The 21,679-nt window shown below is 36.0% G+C and overlaps 1 protein-coding gene and 1 pseudogene across 7 annotated transcripts in view; one reads left to right on the top strand and one right to left on the bottom strand.

The window, feature by feature from the left end:
• The window catches only part of FNDC3A (fibronectin type III domain containing 3A), a 198,404-nt gene that overhangs the window by 46,508 nt on the left and 130,217 nt on the right, over positions 1–21,679 (top strand). For 2 of the 7 annotated variants that reach the window (XM_032294626.1, XM_032294624.1), the window contains exon 3: positions 4,180–4,241. The exons of 4 other annotated variants lie outside the window; for them this stretch is intronic. In XM_032294626.1, coding sequence (XP_032150517.1) covers positions 4,212–4,241 — 30 coding nt within the window. In that variant the 5' untranslated portion in view covers positions 4,180–4,211. Of the gene's footprint in view, positions 1–3,713; positions 3,943–4,179; positions 4,242–21,679 lie in introns of those variants that run through there. One more of the 7 variants, XM_032294627.1, reaches the window with a different exon arrangement.
• On the bottom strand, positions 9,523–18,116 carry LOC116562201 (annotated as a pseudogene).

The following is a 21,679-nucleotide window of genomic DNA, read 5'->3' as shown; positions in this document are numbered from 1 at the left end:
TCTACTAAAACTACAAAAAAAATTAGCTGGGCATGGTGGCGCGTGCCTGTAATCCCAGCTACTCAGGAGGCTGAGGCAGGAGAATTGCCTGAACCCAGGAGGCGGAGGTTGCGGTGAGCCGAGATCGCGCCATTGCACTCCAGCCTGGGTAACAAGAGCGAAACTCCGTCTCAAGAAAAAAATAAAAATAAAAATAAAAAATAAAAATACAAAAATTAGCCAGGTGTAGTGTCATGCACCTATAGTCCCAGCAACTCGGGAGGCTGAGGTGGGAGAATTGCGTGAACCCAGGAGGTGGAGATTGCAGCCAGCCAAGATCACGCCAATGCACTCCAGCCTGGGTAATAGAGTAAGACTCCATCTTAAAAAAAATTCATGATGCAACTATGTGCAGTCTGTAGGAGACACTCCTTTTATTTTTTAAGAGGCAGAGTCTTGCTCTGTTGCCAGGCTGAAGTACAGTGTTGCCATCATAGCCCTGAGCTCAAGTGATTCTTCTGCCTCAGCCTCCTAAGTAGCTGGGACTCCAGGTGTATCCAACTTCACCCAGCTAATTTTTAAAATTTCTTGTAGAAACTGAGTCTCGCTTGTTGCCCAGGCTGGACTCAAACTCCTGACTTCAAGCTATCCTCCAACCTCATCTTCCCAAATGCTAGATTACAGAAATGAGCCACATAATGCCCAGCCCAGGACACTCTTTAAATCAAAGACATAAATAGGTTGAAATTTAAAAGATAAGAGTAAGACAGATTGTAACCCAAACAGAAATGAAATGACTATACTAATAATTGACTTTAAGTCAGAAAAATGTTACTAGAGACAAAGAAGGATGTCTTATAATGATAAAAGGGTCAATCTGCCTCTAATAGTCGAGCCCCCAAATATCTGAAATAAAGATTGACGGAATTGATGGGAGAAATAGACAGTTGAACAATAATAGTTGGAGATGTCAATAGGTAGAATATTAACAAGGAAATAGAAGGTATGAATGACCCTTTAAACCTAATAAATAGCTGTGGAACATTCCACCCAACAACAGCAGCATGTATAATCTTTTCAAGTGTACATGGATCATTGTTCATTATAGGTTATATACTAGGTCATAAACCTTAACTTCCCAAATACCTAGGACCACAGATGTGTACCACGATGCCAGGCTAAATTATATGTTTTTTTAGAGCCAGGTTCTACCTGTTTTGCCCAGGCTTCATTAAATTTAAAGAGATAGAAATAATATGAAGTATTTTCTTCAAACTTAATGAAATGAAATTAGAAATCAATAACACAGGGAAATTTGGGAAAATCACAGATATGTATAAAGAATATATTTTTACAAAGCCAGTAGGCCAAAGAATAAATCACTAAGGAAATCAGAAAATACTTTGGTATGAATGCAACCAATGATACAACATACTAAAATTTATGGTATACTTCTAAAGTAACGGTTAAAGGAATATGTATACCCTTAAAAGCCTGTGTTTAAAAACAAAGCTCTGAAATCAGTTATCTAACCTTTTATTTTAGAAAGCTATAAAAGATCAAACTAAACCTAGAGCTAGCAGAAAGAAGAAAATAGTAAAGCTTAGGGTAGAAATAAATGAAATAGAGAACAGAAAAAAATAGAAAATCAAAAATAGAAAAGTTGGCTCTTTGAAAAGATTAGCTAAATTGCCAACCCTTTTAAGTAGACAAATCAAGAAATAAAAAGTGTTGTTAGTATAATGGTGAGCATAGCTGCTTTTCAAGAAAAAAAGATTCAAATGACTAAAATCAAGAATGATCAAGAATGAGAGTAGACATTACTACGGATCTTACAGAAAAGAGACGATTATTAATGAATACTATGAACAGTTGCATTCCAACAAGTAGATAGTCTAAGTAAACTAGAAAAATATCTAGAAAGACATAACCAACCAAAACTGAATCAAGAAAAAATATAAAATCTGAATAGAGGTATAAGAAATAAAGAGATTAAATTTGTACTACAAAGAAAAACTCTCCCAAAGTAAAGCTGAGACCCACATAGCTTTTTTGGTGAATTCCACCAAATGTTTAAGGGAGAATTAACACCAAATCTAAATATAAACCAGATAGAGACATCATAAGAAAACTGCAGACCAATATCCCTTATGAATATAGATATAAAATCCTCAACAAAATACTAGCAAACAAAGTCCATCAACATATAAAATTATATTTTGTCCATCAACTAAGTGGGTTTTATACTAGGAATGTGAAGTTGGTTCAACATACATAAAACAATCATTGTAATAACCACATGGTCATCTCAGTAGACTCAAAAGAAGCACTTTTTAAAATTCAACAGCATTTCTTAATAAAAGCACTCAGTATACAAGCAATAGAAAGTAACTTCCTCAACCTCATAAAAGGCATCTGCAAAAAAACCCACAGCACTGTATGGAATGGTAAAAAACTGTATGCTTTTCCTCTAAGATGAAAAACAAGATATGGGTGTCTTGCTCTCACCACTTGTATTCAACATTGTACTGGACATTCTAGCCAAGGCAAATAAAAAACTAAAGGAATTAAAGGCCTCCAGGTTGGAAAAGGAATAAAACTCTATTCAAAGAGAATATGATCTTGTAAAAAGAAAATCTTAAAGAATTCATTAAAAAACTATGGAACTAATAATTAGTTCAGCAAGGTTGTGGGATTCAATATAGAACACGATATATTGAATACAATATAGAATATATTGAACACAATATATATTCTATGTGAACACAATATATATTCTGTGTACAGTAGGCTTCCTGTCATACATGACTGTATTCAGTCACCATAGCAAGCAAATCAACAAAGAACTGTAGTAGCATTTGCTTCTAGATAATCCAATACATAGGCTATATATTGTGTTCAATATAGAATAATAAATTGTATTTCTATATACTAGCAATGAACAATCTGAAAATGAAATTAAGAAAACTTTTCCATTTACAACAGCATAAAAAAGAATAAAATACCTAGGACTAAGTTTAATGAAGTATGATATGTATACACTGAAAACCATAAAACTCATTGAAAGAAATTAAGGAAGACTTAAATTGGAAAAACATCTCATGATCATAGATCAGAAGACTTAATATTGTTAAGGTGCAATACTGCCAAATTATACATATCCAATAGATTGCCTACCAAATTCCCAACTGGACTATCCACATGTAAAAGTGTGAAATTGGACCTATACTTCATTCCATCTACAAAGCTAATTCAAAATCAATTAAAATCCTTATTTTAAATTAAAATTAAAAATCTTATTTTAAAGAGCTAAATCTTAAGACTGTTAGAATAAGACATATGCGTAAATCTCCGTGATCCTGAATTATGGAATGATTTCCTAGATAAAAAACTTAAAAAGCACAGGAAAGAGAAGAAAAATGACATGTAATATACTTCATCAAAATTAATTTCGTGTTACAAATTTTGTGTTACTATCAAGAAAAATTCACAAAATTGTATGTGTTTATATAATTTAAATGTGATTGTTAATAATCCAGAAATAAGTTATTATAAGACTAAGTATTATCAATCTTTCTTTGATAAATGAGTTAAGTTTGTGGAGTCAGTTTTAGAATTAAAGCGTTAATAGATTATTTCTAGGTGTATGATGTTAGTTTGCACACTGATGCTTGTTTCTTTTATATATATGTATGTATACATATAGTATATATAAACTACAAATATACCGACATATTCCAAGATCAGAGCAAAAACAAAATAACTAAAAATATAGCTTTAAAATAAAACATATTTGTAAGCAGTATACTCTTAAATTCTAACTTGTTAACTGACATTGGATTATCTAGAAGCAGATGCTACTGCAGTTCTTTGTTGATTTGTTTGCTATGGTGACTGGATACAGTCATGTACAACAGGAAGCCTACTGTACACTGGATAATTTGATAGAAAATGAGGTTTGAGGTAAGTATTGATGAGTTTACTGGTAATCAGTTGTACCTTTAATATCCTGTGTCTATGTATATTTTCACTGGGCAAGTGTAAAATGATATAAGAAGCCACCAGAATGGAGTTTGTAAAGGGTGACTTGTCAGACTAAGGACAATATGAGGTCAAACTTCCCAGTGAAAATTACCTTAGTATTCAGTGAATTGAAACAAATTGGAACAGATTGCTGGAGCAGAAACTTTAATCTTACAGCAGCTGTTGATACCTGTAGAAGCAGCAGTTGAATGAAAAAAAATCAGAGAATGCAACCAACAGTAAGTAAAGTGGGTTTTAGAAGTGGCTTTACTAGATAAGCAAGTTTATGATTTAATACTTCAATGAAATTTTATAATTTATACTTAAATCTTGTCTATTTATGGGTCAAGGAGTGAGATCATGTTGCTGTTTTTTAATGTTAAGTGCTGATAGAGATAAGAGCTACAGATTTGCCAGTTGTAGGGTGAACTTAAAACTATTAACCTTTTATCGTAGAATAATTGTATTAAATCAATAGTTGTAGATTAATTTCTAGAAAATACTGTGATTTAAATGAAAAAAATTGTAAAAACCACTTTGTAGTTACAACTGTTAGGATACTAATACTTTAAATATGTAAATTATTTATAAATGAAGTTGTTTTAGCTTATAGCTTACAATTACTGCTAAAATAATTATATTTTAGCATATTATCATGAAGTTAAAATTTGTAGTCTTTAATATGCTGTGTTTTTTAGTATAAAGTTTTTATAATTTGAATATAGAATTTCAGAGTTTATGAATCTGTTAAGAACAATTAGTCCAGCTGCATTCTTTGTGAAATTATAAATGTGGAAATTTTTAGAAGCTATATTATGAAGAAAGCTATTGCAGACTGCTGTAAGACACCTGAAAGAAACATAACTCTTACAGAAACTAATTATCATTCACCTTTAAAGAATGATATTTTATTTAATTTGTTAATATGGTTGAAATTACTATTTCATACAGGTACATACACTTGTCATTTGGGTAATTTGTTGCAGAGTTCAAAATAACAGTATTTGTTATCCATATAACTTTCATCTCAAAACTTCTGAAACTTAGAATTACTTCAATAACTTATTTTGACTTGATCCTATTCCGTTGTAAGATACTATCCTCATTGTTTTAATTCTAAATTGCAATATAAAAACTTGTGTTTTTGAGTATTAATGAGCATAATGAATTGCTTTTGATATAACGATGCAGTTTATATAAGAAAACTTCTTCTGTGAAGAGACTATCAGCATTTAAGATAAAACTTTTACTTTATTAAGATAAGGCAGAACTTTTATTAAAAAGATAAATTTGTTTATTTTCAAATGCAGGCAGTTTATACTGGGTGCATTACATGTTAAAGGGGTACATGTTATTGCTCAAATATAAGCTGTGTGAATGGTGAATTCATATTTTAAACTCAAACCTAAATCCTAAAATGAATAAAGTAAATGAGTGTGAAAGTGCTTTGTTAGCAATAAAGTAAAACACAATTTTAAGCTGGTGATACTGTAATTATCCACTTGGGTAATCTTGATACCCTGGACTTATTCTGAGTATCAGTTTTTAAAGAATGGTAGAATGGTTAAAAGATATGCAAATCCAAATGACACCTGAAACTTGGAATTGATGCTGATATTCTAATTACTGTAAAGTCCTTATATTTTTTTCTTTAAAGTGGAAAGTATTTTAAGTCTAACTTTTTAATAGAACTGGCTTTAGAAAGATAGATTTAATTGTTGACAACCTACACATGTATATATGTTCAATAAGATACATGGCACACGGCCAGGCGCGGTGGCTCAAGCCTGTAATCCCAGCACTGTGGGAGGCCGAGGCGGGTGGATCACGAGGTCAAGAGATCGAGACCATCCTGGTCAACACGGTGAAACCCCGTCTCTACTAAAAATACAAAAAATTAGCTGGGCATGGTGGCGCGTGCCTGTAATCCCAGCGACTCAGGAGGCTGGGGCAGGAGAATTGCCTGAACCCAGGAGGTGGAGATTGCAGTGAGCCAAGATCGCACCATTGCACCACTTCAGCCTGGGTAACAAGAGCAAAACTCCGTCTCAAAAAAAAAAAAAAAAAGATACATGGCACACATGTGCAGATAATGACACTTTTTAGTAGGATTAGTAAGAGAATGAAAAACAGATCTACTTATAAGCCATTCTGCAATAAATGAGAACAGAAATCCTTAGTTGCATATTTACATACTGTATATACATTTATGCAGACATTGTTTATAAATGTGTATGTATGGGATAATACCTCATTAGAATATTTTAAGAGTCTCCTGTATGTCAGGCAGTATGCTGACATACAGAATATATAGAATTTTCCTTTTTAGAAAAGACACTAAAGTTCACAGTTAAAAGCTGCATACCTATTAAAAGTTACAGAGTAGAATTTGAATATAGAATAGTCTGACTCAAAATTCATTTATCTTTTCTATCAAAATGACTTTATTTCTATAGAAACAATTATGAAGACAAATGAGCCTAAACAGGAAAAAAAGTTTTCCAATTACTGCATATTATACCCTGTATTCTGCTTAGTATTGTAATTGCTGTAACTATCTTCCTTACTGATTCATCCTTGTATCCCCACTTCCTCAAAGAGTGCCTAACATATAGTAGTTGCCCATTAAGTTTGCTAAATAAATGAATTAAATGGGCGATTGGTTGACTGTTCCCAATTGTTTGTCTATATGCTGGTATCAAGCATATATTCTTACTTAGATTTAGTTACTATTCATCATGGAACTAAAATCCAAATTCAAATTTATTAGTTTGATAATTTTCTTATCTTTTATTTACAAATCTTAATCTCTGTTTCGACTTAAGCTGAAATACGTTTTATCAGCCAGTCAGTCTACAGATTGACAAGATCTAGCCAAGTATAGTTAAAGCTTAATTCAAAGTTCATGTGATCAAATTAATTTAATAGCACTTTAATATATAAATAATTTAGACATATTTATAAATTGATAGGTTCAAATGAAATAAATTTTCTAGCCTAATTTCTCAGGAAACTCAGATAATTAATTCAGATTTAGACATAGTGAGATGGAGGTGCCTGCAATTTATCAAGGTGAGTAAATACAGAAAATAGTTGAAAATGGAATTTTAAAGCTTGGGGCATCCCAAGATATGTTGTCTAATATAGTAGCCATTAATAACATGTGGCTATTTCAACTATTAGAGTTAAATAAAATTACAAATTCAGTTTCTCATCCTTACTAGTCACTTTTCAAATGTTCAATCGCCACATACAACTAGAGGCTATTATATCAGACAGCACAAATGCTATAGAACATTTCTGTCATCACAGAAAGTGAAGCTGAAGGAAAAGATTTAGGAGTCACTTGGAGATGGACAGTAGTTAATTCAGCAAACATCTATTCAACTTATGTTTTTGTGAATGTACCACTGTAGTCTCTGTAACTACAAAAATAGATTGAGGTCTAAATGTACCACTCTAGTCTCTGTAACTGTAAAAATAGATTGAAGTCTTATGAAAGACTTGTGTTATAGTGGAGGTGACATCATGTAAGCAACTAAATACAATTTAGTGCTAAATGTAATAACAGAAGGATGTACAGAGTACTTTGAACCTTAGAATGGGAATAATCTGACTTTGCTTTAGGATGTCAGAATTTTGAAGGATGAGTAGAATTTTCTGAAGAAGAGATTCTATGTTCACAATCATAATGGTTGAGAAGCCCTGTTTAGGAAAATATTAGCAGAAATCAAGTCCAAACTAATTGTTATGCTAGTGAATAGTAAGTCAGTCACAGACCAGAAAATGAAGGTGAAGCAGTTGACCTTTAGAACTAGATTGAAAGGAGTAGAACAGATGGATATCTGGAAAGCTAAAGGATCAGTATGGGAAGATATGAAAAGTAAGCCGTGATTGTGCCACTGTAGCCTAGCCTAGGCAACAGAGTGAGACCTTGTCCCCCCCAAAAAAAAAAAATTAATTTTTTGTTGTATTTAGAGGTCTGTATTTTTTTTTTTTTTTGGAGACGGAGTTTCACTCATGTTACCCAGGCTGGAGTGCAATGGCGCGATCTCGGCTCACCGCAACCTCCGCCTCCTGGGTTCAGGCAATTCTCCTGCCTCAGCCTCCTGAGTAGCTGGGATTACAGGCACGCGCCACCATGCCCAGCTAATGTTTTGTATTTTTAGTAGAGACGGGGTTTCACCATGTTGACCAGGATGGTCTCGATCTCTTGACCTCGTGATCCACCCGCCTCGGCCTCCCACAGTGCTGGGATTACAGGCTTGAGCCACCGCGCCCGGCCCCGAGGTCTGTATATTTTGATGAATACAATGTTGTCTGCATCCCAAGGTTTTATTGCACAATGTTTTGGTTACAGTTTATGTCTGTTCCTTTTCTGTTTTTCATTATAATTTGTTCCTTGACCTATGAATTATTGAAACTTTTACAAACAGTTTTTGTTTTTGTTTTTTGAGAGCCAGGGTCTCACTCTGTCACCCACGCTGGAATGCAGTGATGCAATCAAGGCTGACTGCAGCCTTGACCTCCTGGGCTCAAAGAATCCTCCCACATCAGCCTCCTAAGTAGCTAGGACTACAGGTGCGTGCCACCACACTCAGCCAATTTTTTTTTTTTTTTACTGTTTTCTAGAGACAGGGTCTTACTGTGTTGCTTAGGCTGGTCTTGCACTCCTGGGCTCAAAGTATCCTCCCACCTTGGCTCCCAAAGTGTTGGGATTACAAGCATGAGCCACTGCATCCAGACTGTAAACATTTAGCTTTTAAAAAATTATTTTAATTGTGCACTTTGAAGATATTTAATACTAACTTCTTTGTAATTTGTGAAACTTGATTTATGGTGTTCTATGTGGCCCATGCTTAAAATTTTTTGCTTCACTTCTTTTGGTGCTTGAAATGAAAGTGTATATTTTAATTGTTAGGTGCAGTGTCCTTTCCAAGACCATTTAGGTCAAGCTAATTGATAATGTTGTTCTGATATTCTGTATCCTTGATAATGTTTTGTCTGCTTATTCTGTTAATCACTGAGTATGAGTCTTCAAGCAGCCTATAATAGTGTGATTGGAATGTGATATCCTTGTAATTTTTTTTAATTCAACTTGATTTTCTCTTTTTTTTAAGTAAGCAAAACTTTGGCCATTTATTTTTCTAAGTCATGAGGTTTATTTATACTCATGATTGCATTCTAAAATTCTGTATAATTTATATTTACAACCCCCTATAAGATTTTTGTATTCTGGATTATTCCTTCACATTTTCTGATATTTGATATAATGATCAACCATACTTCATATGCATTGCCCTCTTCTAACTCAAAAGAGTAAGTTAATACTGTAAAAAAAAATTACAGTTACCTGAAGACTTGATTATTTACTTTAAGATGGCACTAGAGTCAGTTCTTTGTAATGAAATACTGTAAGAGTGAATAATTAATAAATTATAGTATACCAGAAAAGCATATTAACTCTTTTTGAGAACCACCAAATAAAAGTAAAATGAATCCTTTTAAGTAGCATTCTGATTAGCAGCAGACTAATTCCTGTATCCCATCATTCTCATAGTCTTCTGTTAGCATGTCTTCTTCCATTTCTTCTTGGAATGAAAAGGTGCTCAACCTGGTTGGCAGGTGATTCATTCCCACTATTCTGACTCAAAGATAACAGGTTTCGGGTTCAGTGGTTTCAGTGAGTTCATCCAGAGCCTCCTCTACAAGCTGTCCTCCATTAAGATGTGCATCCTCTCTGCTGTCAGAATCTTATTATTTTGTGCTTACCATCAGGTAGGACTTCCATTTTCAATTTTCCAAATTGTTGCTCCAGAGGAAGCTTTCCAGTTTCTTGGATAAAGGATATCTGAGCTTGATTTCTCATTGGAATGGTTAACAGAGCAAGGTAAAGCAATTGCTAAGTTTGGAGGCATAAAGCTGGTAGGCAGAAGTCAGGAAAAAAGTGCTTTTGTTGCCAGGCAATTTTTTCAGTACTTTTTATGTATTACAAACCACTGGGATTTGCGCAAGATTCAAAAACTTTATCCTTCTTCTTGACAATGAGTAAATCCTCAAGATTTGTCAGAATGTATCATCTCTTTCATCTTTCACAGCTATAGATGTACCATATTCCCTGAGTAAAGAGCATGTATTCCTGTCACAATTGAGAGTATCTGCAGAACTCAGAAATTCACTGGCTCTGGCTCTCACAAGATATCTACTTTTTTTCTTTCTTTTTTTTTTTCTTTTTCTTTTTTTTTTTGAGGAGTCTTGCTCTGTCACCCATGCTGGAGTGCAGTGGTGCTATCTCAGCTAACTGTATCCTCTGTCTCCCAGGTTCAAGCAGTTCTCCTGCCTCAGCCTCCCAAGTAGCTGGGACTACAGGTACACACCACCATGCCCGGCTAATTTTTGTAGTTTTAGTAGACACAGGGTTTCACCATGTTGGCAGGTTGGTCTCAAACTCCTGACCTCAAGGATCTACCCGCCTTAGCCTCCTGAAGTGCTGGATTGCAGGCGTGAGCCACCACGCCCAGCCAAGTTACCTGCTTTAATTTAAAAAATCTATGTATTTTGGTGAAGATATAAATTAAACATATAAATTAAACAAATAACCCTCCTGGCATGTGTGACATTTCTACTACTTACTCTGATTGAACAAGTAACATATCTCATACCATACTCTGTTAAATGAGAAGGCAACCAAGGTGAGTCTAGTTCTGTTAAGGATGCTCTTTTTACAATACAGAGTTTTTCCCAAAGTTCTGAAGAGAAACAGAGAAACAACTTTGCCACCAATAGCTTGGACCTCTCGATTTTCAAAAACCCTGTCAGGATATTTTCTTTGTTTTGATTTTGGTAGCACAGCATCTGATTTTAATGACAGTACTTTTTTTTCATTGGCAAATAAATTGTTCTTTTCTTTTGCAGGACAAAACTGGAGGTTGTTTATTACACTTTAGATATTGCCAGAACATACTTGACAGAGCAATTCTAGAGAAGTTTTATCGGGGACAATACTTTTTCCTTCATTCTTGTTACCATCTGAAGTCAGTATTTAATTAAGAAATTTCATCATAATTGTTGCCACAGGGTTGGAGCTAATATTTGAGATAGAACACTCTTGAATTACTCTGGGAAATAGCAACCTTTGGTTATTTCTGTTGAGACTGTCAGAGATTATAAATGTAAGAGGACATCGGCCAGTCTGCACATACTTCCTTAGAACTTCATGTAAAGTATGAGAATCTCAACAGAACTGGTTAGGTAAATCATCAGCCAAAATTATGTTTTTATCATTTCTCAGATCATCTCCAAGCATTTGTAGCTTGCAGTACTTTGTTGCCGTTAGTAGCAACTCTGCAAACTGTGATCTAAGACTGATAGGGAAATCTAAGTCAGCTTGATTCAGGATTAAACATCTTGAGACAGTCTTTTTGGAAGTCTCTTAAAACTGGATTAATCTGCTCTTGTACTTGAATACCATGCTTCTTTGATGGTATTTTTATAGTAATTGTTTTTCCATATCCAGGAGGACTTGTTATGAATAAAATAGTTATACCCTGTTTGGGTTGCCTTTCTAAGACTTGAACTTTTATCCAGGTTTCAACTTCAGTTATCTTCTTATGCACATCAAATTCATGCAGAGTTTCTGGTTTTTATTTATCCATTGTTCGTTTTCAGATAGATATTCTTTTAAATTTTTCAGAGTATAAATCTGTTCTAAGGAAGATAACTTTTTTTCTATGTGGAAATCTGTTACTTTCTAGCTTTTCTTGTATGATTTGAGTGATTCACACCTAATGATGTAGTAATAATAGTGTTCTCTCTGTTCTTTGAAAAATCATCACATGATGAATCTACCCAGTCTTCCACCTTTGTGGAATGAAAACAAAAAGTACCTGAGACAAGTCTCTCTTAAAAAATGTGTTGAATTTTTTTTTATTTCAGTAGGTTTTTGGGAAACAGGTGCTTTTGGTTACATGAATATGTTCTTTAGTGGTAATTTCTGAGATTTGGGTGCAGTATACACCTGAGCAGTATATACTGTACCCAATGCGTAGTCTTTTATCCCTCACCTCCTCTCACCCATTCTCCTGAGTCCCCAAAATCTAATGTATTGTTCTTATGCCTTAAACTGAACATACATTTGGTTTTCCATTCCTGAGTTACTTCACTTAGAATAATAGTCTCCAGTTCCATCCATGTTGCTGCAAATGCCATTATTTAATTTTTTTTATGGCTGTGTAGTATTCCATGGTATTATATATACCACATTTTCTTTAACCACTTGTTGATTGATAGACATTTAGGCTGGTTACATATTTTTGCAATTGCAAATTGTACTGCTATAAATGTGTGTGTGCAGGTATCTTTTTCATATAATGACTTACTTTTCTCTGAGTAGATATCTAGTGGAGTTGGAAGATCAAACAGCAGATTTACTTTTAGTTCTTGAAGGAATCTCTACACTGTTTTCCATACTATAGTGGTAGTACTAGTTTACATTCCAACCAACAGCATAAAAGTGTTCGCTTTTCACCACATCTGTGCTAGCATCTATTTTTTTTTTTTAATTTTTTATTATGGCCATTCTTGCAGGAGTCTCTTGGTATTACATTGTGGTTTTGATTTGCATTTCTTTGATCATTAGTGATGTTGAGCATTTTTCCATAGGCTTCTTGGCCATTTGTATATCTTCGAGAATTGTCTATTCATGTCCTTAGCCCACTTTTGTTTATGGGATTGTTTTTTTCTTGCTGATTTGTTTGAGTTCTTTGTAGATTCTGGATATTAGTCCTTTGTCAGATGTGTAGATTGTGAAGATTTTCTCCCACTTTGTGGGTCGTCTGTTAACTCTGCTGATTACTCCTTTTGCTGTGCAAAAGCTTTTTAGTTTAATTAAGTCCCATCTATTAGCCTTTGTTTTTGTTGCATTTGCTTTTGGGTTCTTGGTCATGAAGTCTTGGCTTAAGCCAGTGTCTAGAAGGGTTTTTCCTCAGTGTTATCTGCTAGAAGTTTATGGTTTCAAGTCTTAGATTTAACTCTTTGATTTATCTTCAGTTGATTTCTGTATAAAGTAAGAGATGAGGATCCAGTTCCATTCTTCTACATGTAGCTTGCCAATTTTTCCAACACCATTTGTTGAGTAGGGTGTCCTTTCCCCACTTTATGTTTTTCTTTGCTTGTCGAAGATCAGTTGGCTGGAAGTATTTGGCTTTATTTCTGAGTTTTCTATTCTACTCCCGTGGTCTATGTCACTGTTTTTATACCAGTACCATGCTGTTTCTGTGACCTGATAGTATAGCTTAAAGTTGGATAATATGATGTTTCCAGACTTGTTCTTTTCATATAGCCTTGCTTTGGCTATGCAGGCTCTCTTTTGGTTCCATGTGAATGTTAGGATTTTTTTTTAAGTTCTGTGAAGAGTGATGGTGATATTCTGATGGGAATTGCATTGAATTTGTAGATTGCTATTGGCAGTATGATCATTTTCACAATATTTCACAATCTACCCAATATTCTACCCAATATTAATATTAATTAATATTAATTCATGAGCATGGGATGTGTTTCCATCTGTATTGGCTATGATTTCTTTCAGCAGTGTTTTGTAGCTTTTCTTATAGAGGTCTTTTACCTCCTTGGTTGAGTATACTCCTAAGTTTTTTGGGGTTTTTTTTTGCAGCTATTGTGAAAGAAGTTGAGTTCTTGATTTGATTCTCTGTTTGGTTGCTGTTGGTGTATAACAGACCTTCTGATCTGTGTGTACTAATTTTGTATCCTAAAATTTTGCTGATGCCGGGCGCGGTGGCTCAAGCCTGTAATCCCAGCACTTTGGGAGGCCGAGGCGGGCGGATCACGAGGTCAAGAGATCGAGACCATCCTGGTCAACATGGTGAAACCCCGTCTCTACTAAAAATACAAAAAATTAGCTGGGCATGATGGTGCGTGCCTGTAATCCCAGCTACTCAGGAGGCTGAGGCAGGAGAATTGCCTGAACCCAGGAGGCGGAGGTTGCGGTGAGCCGAGATCGCGCCATTGCACTCCAGCCTGGGTAACATGAGCGAAACTCTGTCTCAAAAAAAAAAAAAAAAAAAAATTTTGCTGAGTTTATTTACCAGTTCTAGGAGCTTTTGGATGAGTCTTTAGAGTTTTCTAGGTATATGATCATATCAGCAAACAACAACAGTTTGATTTCCTCTTCACAATTTGGATGCCCTTTATTTCTTTATCTTGTCTGATTGCTCTGGCTAGGATTTAGTACTATGTTGAATAAAAGTAAAAGTGGGCATTCTTGTCTCATTCCAGTTCTCAGGGGGAATGCTTTGAAGTTTTTCCTGCTCAGTATAATGTTGGCTGTTGGTTTGTCATAGATGGCTTTTATTACCTTAAGGTATGTCCCCTCTATGCTGATTTTGCTGTCTTAATTATAAAGGGATGCTTTATTTTTTCAAATGCTTTTTTTTTGCATCTATTGAGCTATGATCATGTGATTTTTGTTTTTAATTATGTTTATGTGATGTATCACATTTATTGACTTACATATATTAAACCATCCCTGCATCCCTGATATGACACCCAGTTCATCATGGTGGACTACCTTTTTAACATGCTGTTGAATTTGGTTAGCTATTATTTTCTTGAGGATTTTTGCATCTGTGTTCATCAGGGATATTGGTCTGTAGTTTTTTTTGTTTGTTTGTTTTGTACTTTGCTGGTTTTGATATTAGGGAGATACTGACTTCATAGAATGATTTTGGGAGGATTTCCAGTTTCTCTTTCTTTTGGAGTAGTGTCAATAGGATTGGTACTAATTCTTCTTTGAATGTCTGATAGAATTCAGCTGTGAATCCATCTGGTCCTAGGCTTTTTTTGTTGTTGGTAATCTTTTTTTATTACCAGTTCAGCCTCTCTGCCTGTTATTGGTCTGTTCAGAGGTTCTTCATCTTCCTGGTTTAATCTAGGAGGTTGTATATTTCCAGAAATTCCAAAATCCATCTCCTCTAATTTATACACATAAAGGTGTTCATAGTAGCCTTGAATAATCTTTTGTATGTCTGTGGTATCAATAATTATAGCTCCCATTTTGTTTCTAATTTAGCTTATTTAGATCTTCTCTCTTCTTTTCTTTCTTTCGTTTTTTTTTTTTTTTTTTTTTTTTTTTTTTTTTTTTGGGTTTCCCTTTTTTGCCCCGGCTGGAGTAGAGTGGCATGATCTTGGCTTACTGCAACCTCAGCCTCCTGGGTTCAAGCAATTCTTCTGCCTCAGCCTTCTGAGCCCTGTCTTTAAAGGCATGTGCCACCATGCCTGGCAAATTTTTGTGTTTTTAGTAGAGATGGGGTTTCACCATGTTGGCCAAGCTGGTCATGAACTCCTGAACTCAGGTGCTCTGCCCGCCTTGGCCTTCTGAAGTGCTGGGATTACAGGCGAGAGCCACCATACCTGACCTTCTCTCTTCTTTTCTTGGTTGATCTTGCTAATGGTCTACCAGTTTTATTTATCTTTTCAAAGAACTAGCTTTTTGTTTCATTTATGTTTTGTATATATTTTTTTGATTTCATTTAGTTCCACTCTGATGTTCATTATTTTTCTTCTGCTGGGTTTGTTCTTGTTTTTCTAGTTCCATGGGCTTAATAATCTACCTTCTGAATTCTTTTTCTGGCAATTCAGAGATTTTTGTCTTGGTTTGGATCCATTGCTGGTGAGCTGGTATGATTTTTTGAAGGGTGTTAAAGAATCTTGTTTTGTCATGTTACCCGAATTGTTTTTCTGGTTCCTTCTTATTTGGGCAGACTATGTCTACCAAAATCCAGAGGGAAGATTGGATTTAAGGGCTGCTGTTCAGATTCTTTTGTCCCATGGGGTGGTCCCTTTGATATGGTATTCTCCTCATTCTCCTAGGAATGGGACTTCCTGAGAGCTGAACAATAGTAATTGTTTTTGATTTTCTGGGTCTAGCCACCCAGTGGAGCTACTGGGCTCCAGACTGGTACTGGGGAGTGTCTGCAAAGCGTCCTATGATGTGATCCATCTTCAGGTCTTGCAACCATGGATACCAGCACCTTCTCCAGTGGAGGTAGCAGGGAAGTAAAGTGGACTCCGAGGGTCCTTTGTCCTTTGTTGTGTTTTTGTTTCATGTGCTGGTTTTGTGTTGGTTGGCCTACAGCCAGGAGGTGACACTTCCAAGAGTGTATCAACTGTGGTGCTATAGGGAGGATACAAACTTGCCCTTCTGACAACTGGTTAAGTATTCAGGTTTCTCAGGCAGTGGGCAGGGCCATAGAGCTCCCAAGAGATTATGACCTTTGTCTTCAGCTACCAGGGCAGGTGGAGAAAGACTGCCAGGTGGAAGCAGGGATAGGCATGTCTGAACTCAGCCTCTCCTTGGGCGGGGCTTGCTGTGGCTGCTGTGGGGATAGGGATGTGGTTCCCAGTCCAATGGAGTTATATTTCCACGGGTTTTAGGGCTGCCTCTTCTAAGTCATACAGGTCACCAGGGAAGTGGGGGAAAGCTGGCACTCTCAGGCCTCACCCTGCTCCTGCTCAGCCACAGTCCTGAAGGACCAGTCCCACTCTAATTGTAACCCGCCAACAGCACCAAGTCTATTTCCAGGCACTGCTGACTAGGGCTGAGTACTTGCCCCAGATCACAAGCCTCCCCATAGAGAAAGCAAGCAGACTCACAGTTTTTTGGCATCTCAGGGAGCCTGCAGTGGTGATACAGTTCCTTCAGAGGGTCTGTGGATTCTCTTGGCTTTCTTGGTATGTTCCTGTGTTCGTTCTCGGAGCAAAAGTTTATAACGTGAGTCTCCGCATGTTGCTCTGTCTGAGTGGGAGCTGCAAGCTAGTACTGCCTCCTATCTGTCATCTTAATCCTGAGACAGGTCTCAATCAGTTTAGAAGTTTATCTCATTTACAGATCATGACTCATGACAGCCTCAGGATGTCCTGTGAACAAGTGCCCAAGGTGGTTTGGTTATAGCGTGGTTTGATATGTTTCAGGGAGACATAAGACATCAGCCAGTACATGTGAAGCATACATTGGTTTGGCCTAGAAAGGTGGAGTAACTCAAGGAGTGTTGGTGGGTGGCTTATAGGCATAGGTGGATTCAAATATTTTCTTATTGGTTGAAAGAGTTATTATAAGACCTGGAATCAATAGAAAGGAGTGTCTGGGTTAAGATAAGGGGTTGTGGAGACCAACATTCTTATTATGTAGATGACGTCTCATACATAGCTATGCCCAGTGGCAACAGATGGCAGATATTCCCTGTTCAGACCCTTAATAGGTGCTAGACCCTCAACCAGTCTTTTCAGAGTCAGAAAAAGTCCTGGAAGGGGAAGAATATTCTCTAGAATGTAAATTACCCCCACAACAGACAGCTTTGCAGGGCATTGCAAAATATGTCAAAGAAATATACTTTGAGACTTTGGTTACTTTCAGGGCTCTGTTCTCTGTCATGTGATGCTATACTAGAGTCAGGTTGGAATTTGGTATCTTACTTCTGCAAAGAGTCTGTTCTGTCAGTCTTAGGATCTCTATTTTAATGTTAATCCTGGTCAGTTGTGTGCCTGAACTCCAAAGGGAGGAGAGTATAATGAGGTATGTCTAGTCACTCCTTTCCCAGCCTGGCATGGTTTGAACTAGTTTTTCAGGTTTAGTTGGGTCCCCTTGGCCTAAAAGAGGGTCCTTAGTCAGGTAGGACACTTAAAATTTTATTTTTAATTCACACAAAAATGCCTTTGTCTAAGAAAGTTTTGACATTATAAACTTTAATAGTTCATCTGCAGTATATATTAAAGTATAATTCACCTCCATTAAAAAGCATGTAATGGTTAATGCCAGATTCCTGAAAGGAGACTTCAGAGGTAGAAGATATATTCAGGACTATTCTTGTCAGACCCACTACCACCCCACATATTGCACAGAGTACGTTAAACTTCATTCAGCATAATCTTGTAATCAGTATTGAGCCATACTGAGCATGCATGTCCCTGCTCCAGCCTATGACCAAACAACCTTGGGTACATGTTCTCATAGTGCATGTTTCTGTCCTCTCACCTTTCTTATCCCCAGATGGAATGGGCAGGCTGGGAGGAAGAACAATAAAAGCCCAGGAAGACATGAAGGCAAAGATGGACTCACATCTTTATGATGTATATACAACATAGACATGGTCAAGGTAGCCTTATTTTTCCATAGCAGCATCTACTTATGGGTGGAGAGTAGCTCAAGCCCTGCTTCAGGTGGAAGGGCAGCTACCCAGGCTCAATGCTGAGCCCCTTGGAGGTCCTGCTTCCCAGGGACCCTGTTTATATTTTATATCAATATGTGGATTTATTTCTAGTTTTATTTTTTCTATTCACTCTACTTTTCTGTCCTAGATTTTTTTCTTTTTCTACTTCATTTGAGGTGAGGGTCTTTTAGTGCTAAACATCTTAATTTTTATCTGAGATATCTTTATTTCATTTTCTTTTTGAATTACAGTTTGGAAATATGATTAATTTCCAATTTAATATGATCTTCCTAGGTTGATAGTTTTCTTAAAACTCTGAATATACTAGCACATTGTATTTCACTGTTGCAGTTGAGAAACTTGCTGTTCTTCTTTTCTTTTTTCTTTTTTAGAGACAGAGTCTCACTCTGTTGCCCAGGCTGGAGTGCAGTGGCATGATCGTGACTCACTGCAGCCTTGGCTTCCCGGGCTCAAGGAATCCTCTTGCCTCAGCCTCCCAAGTAGCTGGGAATACAATACACCCAGCTATTTTATTTCTTTGTAGAGATGGGAGACTCTACAAAGAAAAAACTCCTGGGCTGAAGCAATCCTCCTGCCTCAGCCTTCCAAAGTGCTAAGATTACAAGCATGAGCCACCACACCTGACCAGAAATTTGCTGTTCTAATTGTTATTTCTTTATAAGTAACATGTATTTTTTCTGTCCGGAAGCTTTTTTTTTTGTTTTTTTTTGAGACAGAGTTTTGCTCTTCTTACCCAGGCTGGAGTACAATTGGTGCGATCTCGGCTCACTGCAGTCTCTGCCTCCTGGGTTCAAACAATTCTCCTGCCTCAGCCTCCTGAGTAACTGGGATTACAGGCATGCAACACCACACCGGCTAATTTTATATTTTTAGTAGAGACAGGCCTTCTCCATGTTGGTCAGGGTGGTCTTGAACTCCCTACCTCAGGTAATCCACCTGCCTCAGTCTCCCAAAGTGCTGGGATTACAGGTGTGAGCCACTGTCCCTTGCCTGGAAGCTTTTAAGATCACTTTGTTTTGGGTGTTGTACTATAGTATGTCTAGGAGTGGATTTTGATTTCGTTATTCATCTAAAGGCTTGTGCTTCCTGATTTTTAGAATTTATATCACTAGTCACTGTGGAAAAATTCTTGGCTACTTTGTCTTTAAGTGTCTTTTCCTTATTCTCTGTTCTTCTCCTGCAACTCCTATTAAAATGTATTTTTGACTTTCTCATTTTATCTCCTATATTTCAACTTCCTTTCTGTATTTTACATATTTTGTTTTTCCAGTTCACCTATTTTCTATTAGGATTCAATATACTGTTTAACTGTTTCATTGTTTTGTGTCTTTTAGCATCAGTGACCACATTTTCAAATATCAAGCAGTTCTTATTGTTCTTATATCTGCCATCTTTTTATACTTCATTATTATATTTAAAATTTTTTTTATGTCTTCAGATATTTAAACATTTTAATGTTGTCTCTCCTAAAACCTTGTTATCTGATTTCAGGAGGTCAGAACCTACAGTTTGTTTTGTCTTTTATTGATTTACAGTGGACTAATTCTTCATGATTTGTATTTTGGATCACATGTATTCATCATCATGTGATCTCTTTGTGTAGGAATTCTCAATAACTTGGTTTATGGATGTATTTTCAAAGACATTTGTCTTGGTTTTTTCCAAGTACTCAGGCTTGATGAACCAGAAACTAACATGGGGGTTAATTTACATCTAGGGGTTTCTAGATTATGTAGCTAATATAGATTTAGTCCCCAGATTCATTCGAAGGTAAATCAGTGATCTTGAATTCCTGGAAGAGACTTTTGCCCACGGTATGGCATAGGTGTTTTCTTATGTTTTGCTGAAGGTAGAAGGGTTCTAATTATTCTTTTACTGAGTATGTAGTCTTTAGGGGAGCTGGGTTTACACAGAACATATTAATGTAAACTCACTGCTTTGTTTTGAACTACTGGCTTTATCTCCTATTTCTTAACAGGTTTCAAAACGCGTCAATTTAGTTACCAAAGCCATCAGCCACCCCTCGTATGTGAGATAAACTCTCAACTTCTACTTGCTGCTCAGATTTTTCATTTCCTCTTTGTTCTTAGCTCTTTTTTTTTTTTTTCTTAATTTATAAGATTGTTATCTTATACCTTGCATTTTTGGTTGTCTTGTGAGGGATGATTTTTAGGATATCCAATATTCATGTTGCCATTAATAGAAGTTCCCCAAAAGCACACTAACATGTTCTAACATATTTTTAATGGATTAGTTTCTACTTTATTTAATATACTAATAATAGGATTTTAAATAGAATTTTTGTTCTTAACCAATATCAAACTAAGCATATATGGTATCTTGGGTTTAAGAATTAGAACTGCTTATTGAAAATCTGGTGACTAGTCAATTCCATTTTGTTTTAGTTAACTAGTACACTTTCTGATTAAGGCGTTCTCTCCATTCTCTGCAAAATAAAAAGAAACATAGGATTTTGGTAAAATAATATTTTTCCTAAACACAAGTACTATGGACTGAATTGTGTCCCCAAAAAATTTATATGTTGAATTCTTAACACCTAGTACCTGAGACTGTGCCTATGTTTAGAGATTAGATCTTTAGAGAAGTAATTAAGGTGTAAAATTAGGACATATGGGTGGGCCATAATTGCAGTCTAACTAATATCCTTGTAAGAAGAGGAAATTTGGACATGCAGAGACACTAGTAATTTATGCACAAGGGAAACACTCAGGTAAGGACACAGCAAGATGACGGTCTTCCATAAGACAAAGAGAAAGAACCCAGAAGAAACCAAACCTGCTGACACCTTGATCTTGGATTTGTAGCATTCAGAATTGAGAAAACGAATTTATGTTGTTTAAGTCACCTAACCTCTGGTATTTTGTTACGTCATCCCTAGCAAACTAGTTTAACTAGTCATCTTTTAGTATATTGTCTATGGCTTTACTCTTTTCCTCAAGCTAATACTTATTTCATACCATTCAGAGTAATAGTCTTGTAATTGGTAGCTTTGCTTTTGAAATGGTCACTCTTCATTTTTTCAGTACTGCTGTGAGAGCCATCTTTCAAAAATGAAATTTGCACTTAGCTTTCAGTTCCCGGTTTCTAAATACTGTACCCCATAACGGGACCCAAGGTAAGCTACAAAGTGAGCTCAGAACAATTTGTCATGTCAGAAAGTTAAAAAGTACTCACAAACTGATAGATACTTGTTAGGATACAAGTGCCTGTAGATGATTCCATGGAAAAAGAATCGTCTTCAAGAAATGATGATGCAGGACAACTGGATATCCACATGCAAAAGAATGAAGTTGAGCCTCTACCTTATATCATATACAAAAAAAATTAACTGAAATGGATCAGCAACCTAAATATAAAACCTAAACCTATAGAATTCTTAGAAGACAACATAGGGGTACATCTTCATGACC

The sequence above is a fragment of the Sapajus apella genome, unplaced genomic scaffold (genome assembly GCF_009761245.1).
Source record: "Sapajus apella isolate SASKATOON/1434 unplaced genomic scaffold, GSC_monkey_1.0 scaffold32, whole genome shotgun sequence".
Lineage (NCBI taxonomy): Eukaryota > Metazoa > Chordata > Mammalia > Primates > Cebidae > Sapajus > Sapajus apella.
This window is presented reverse-complemented; position numbering and strand designations above follow the sequence as displayed.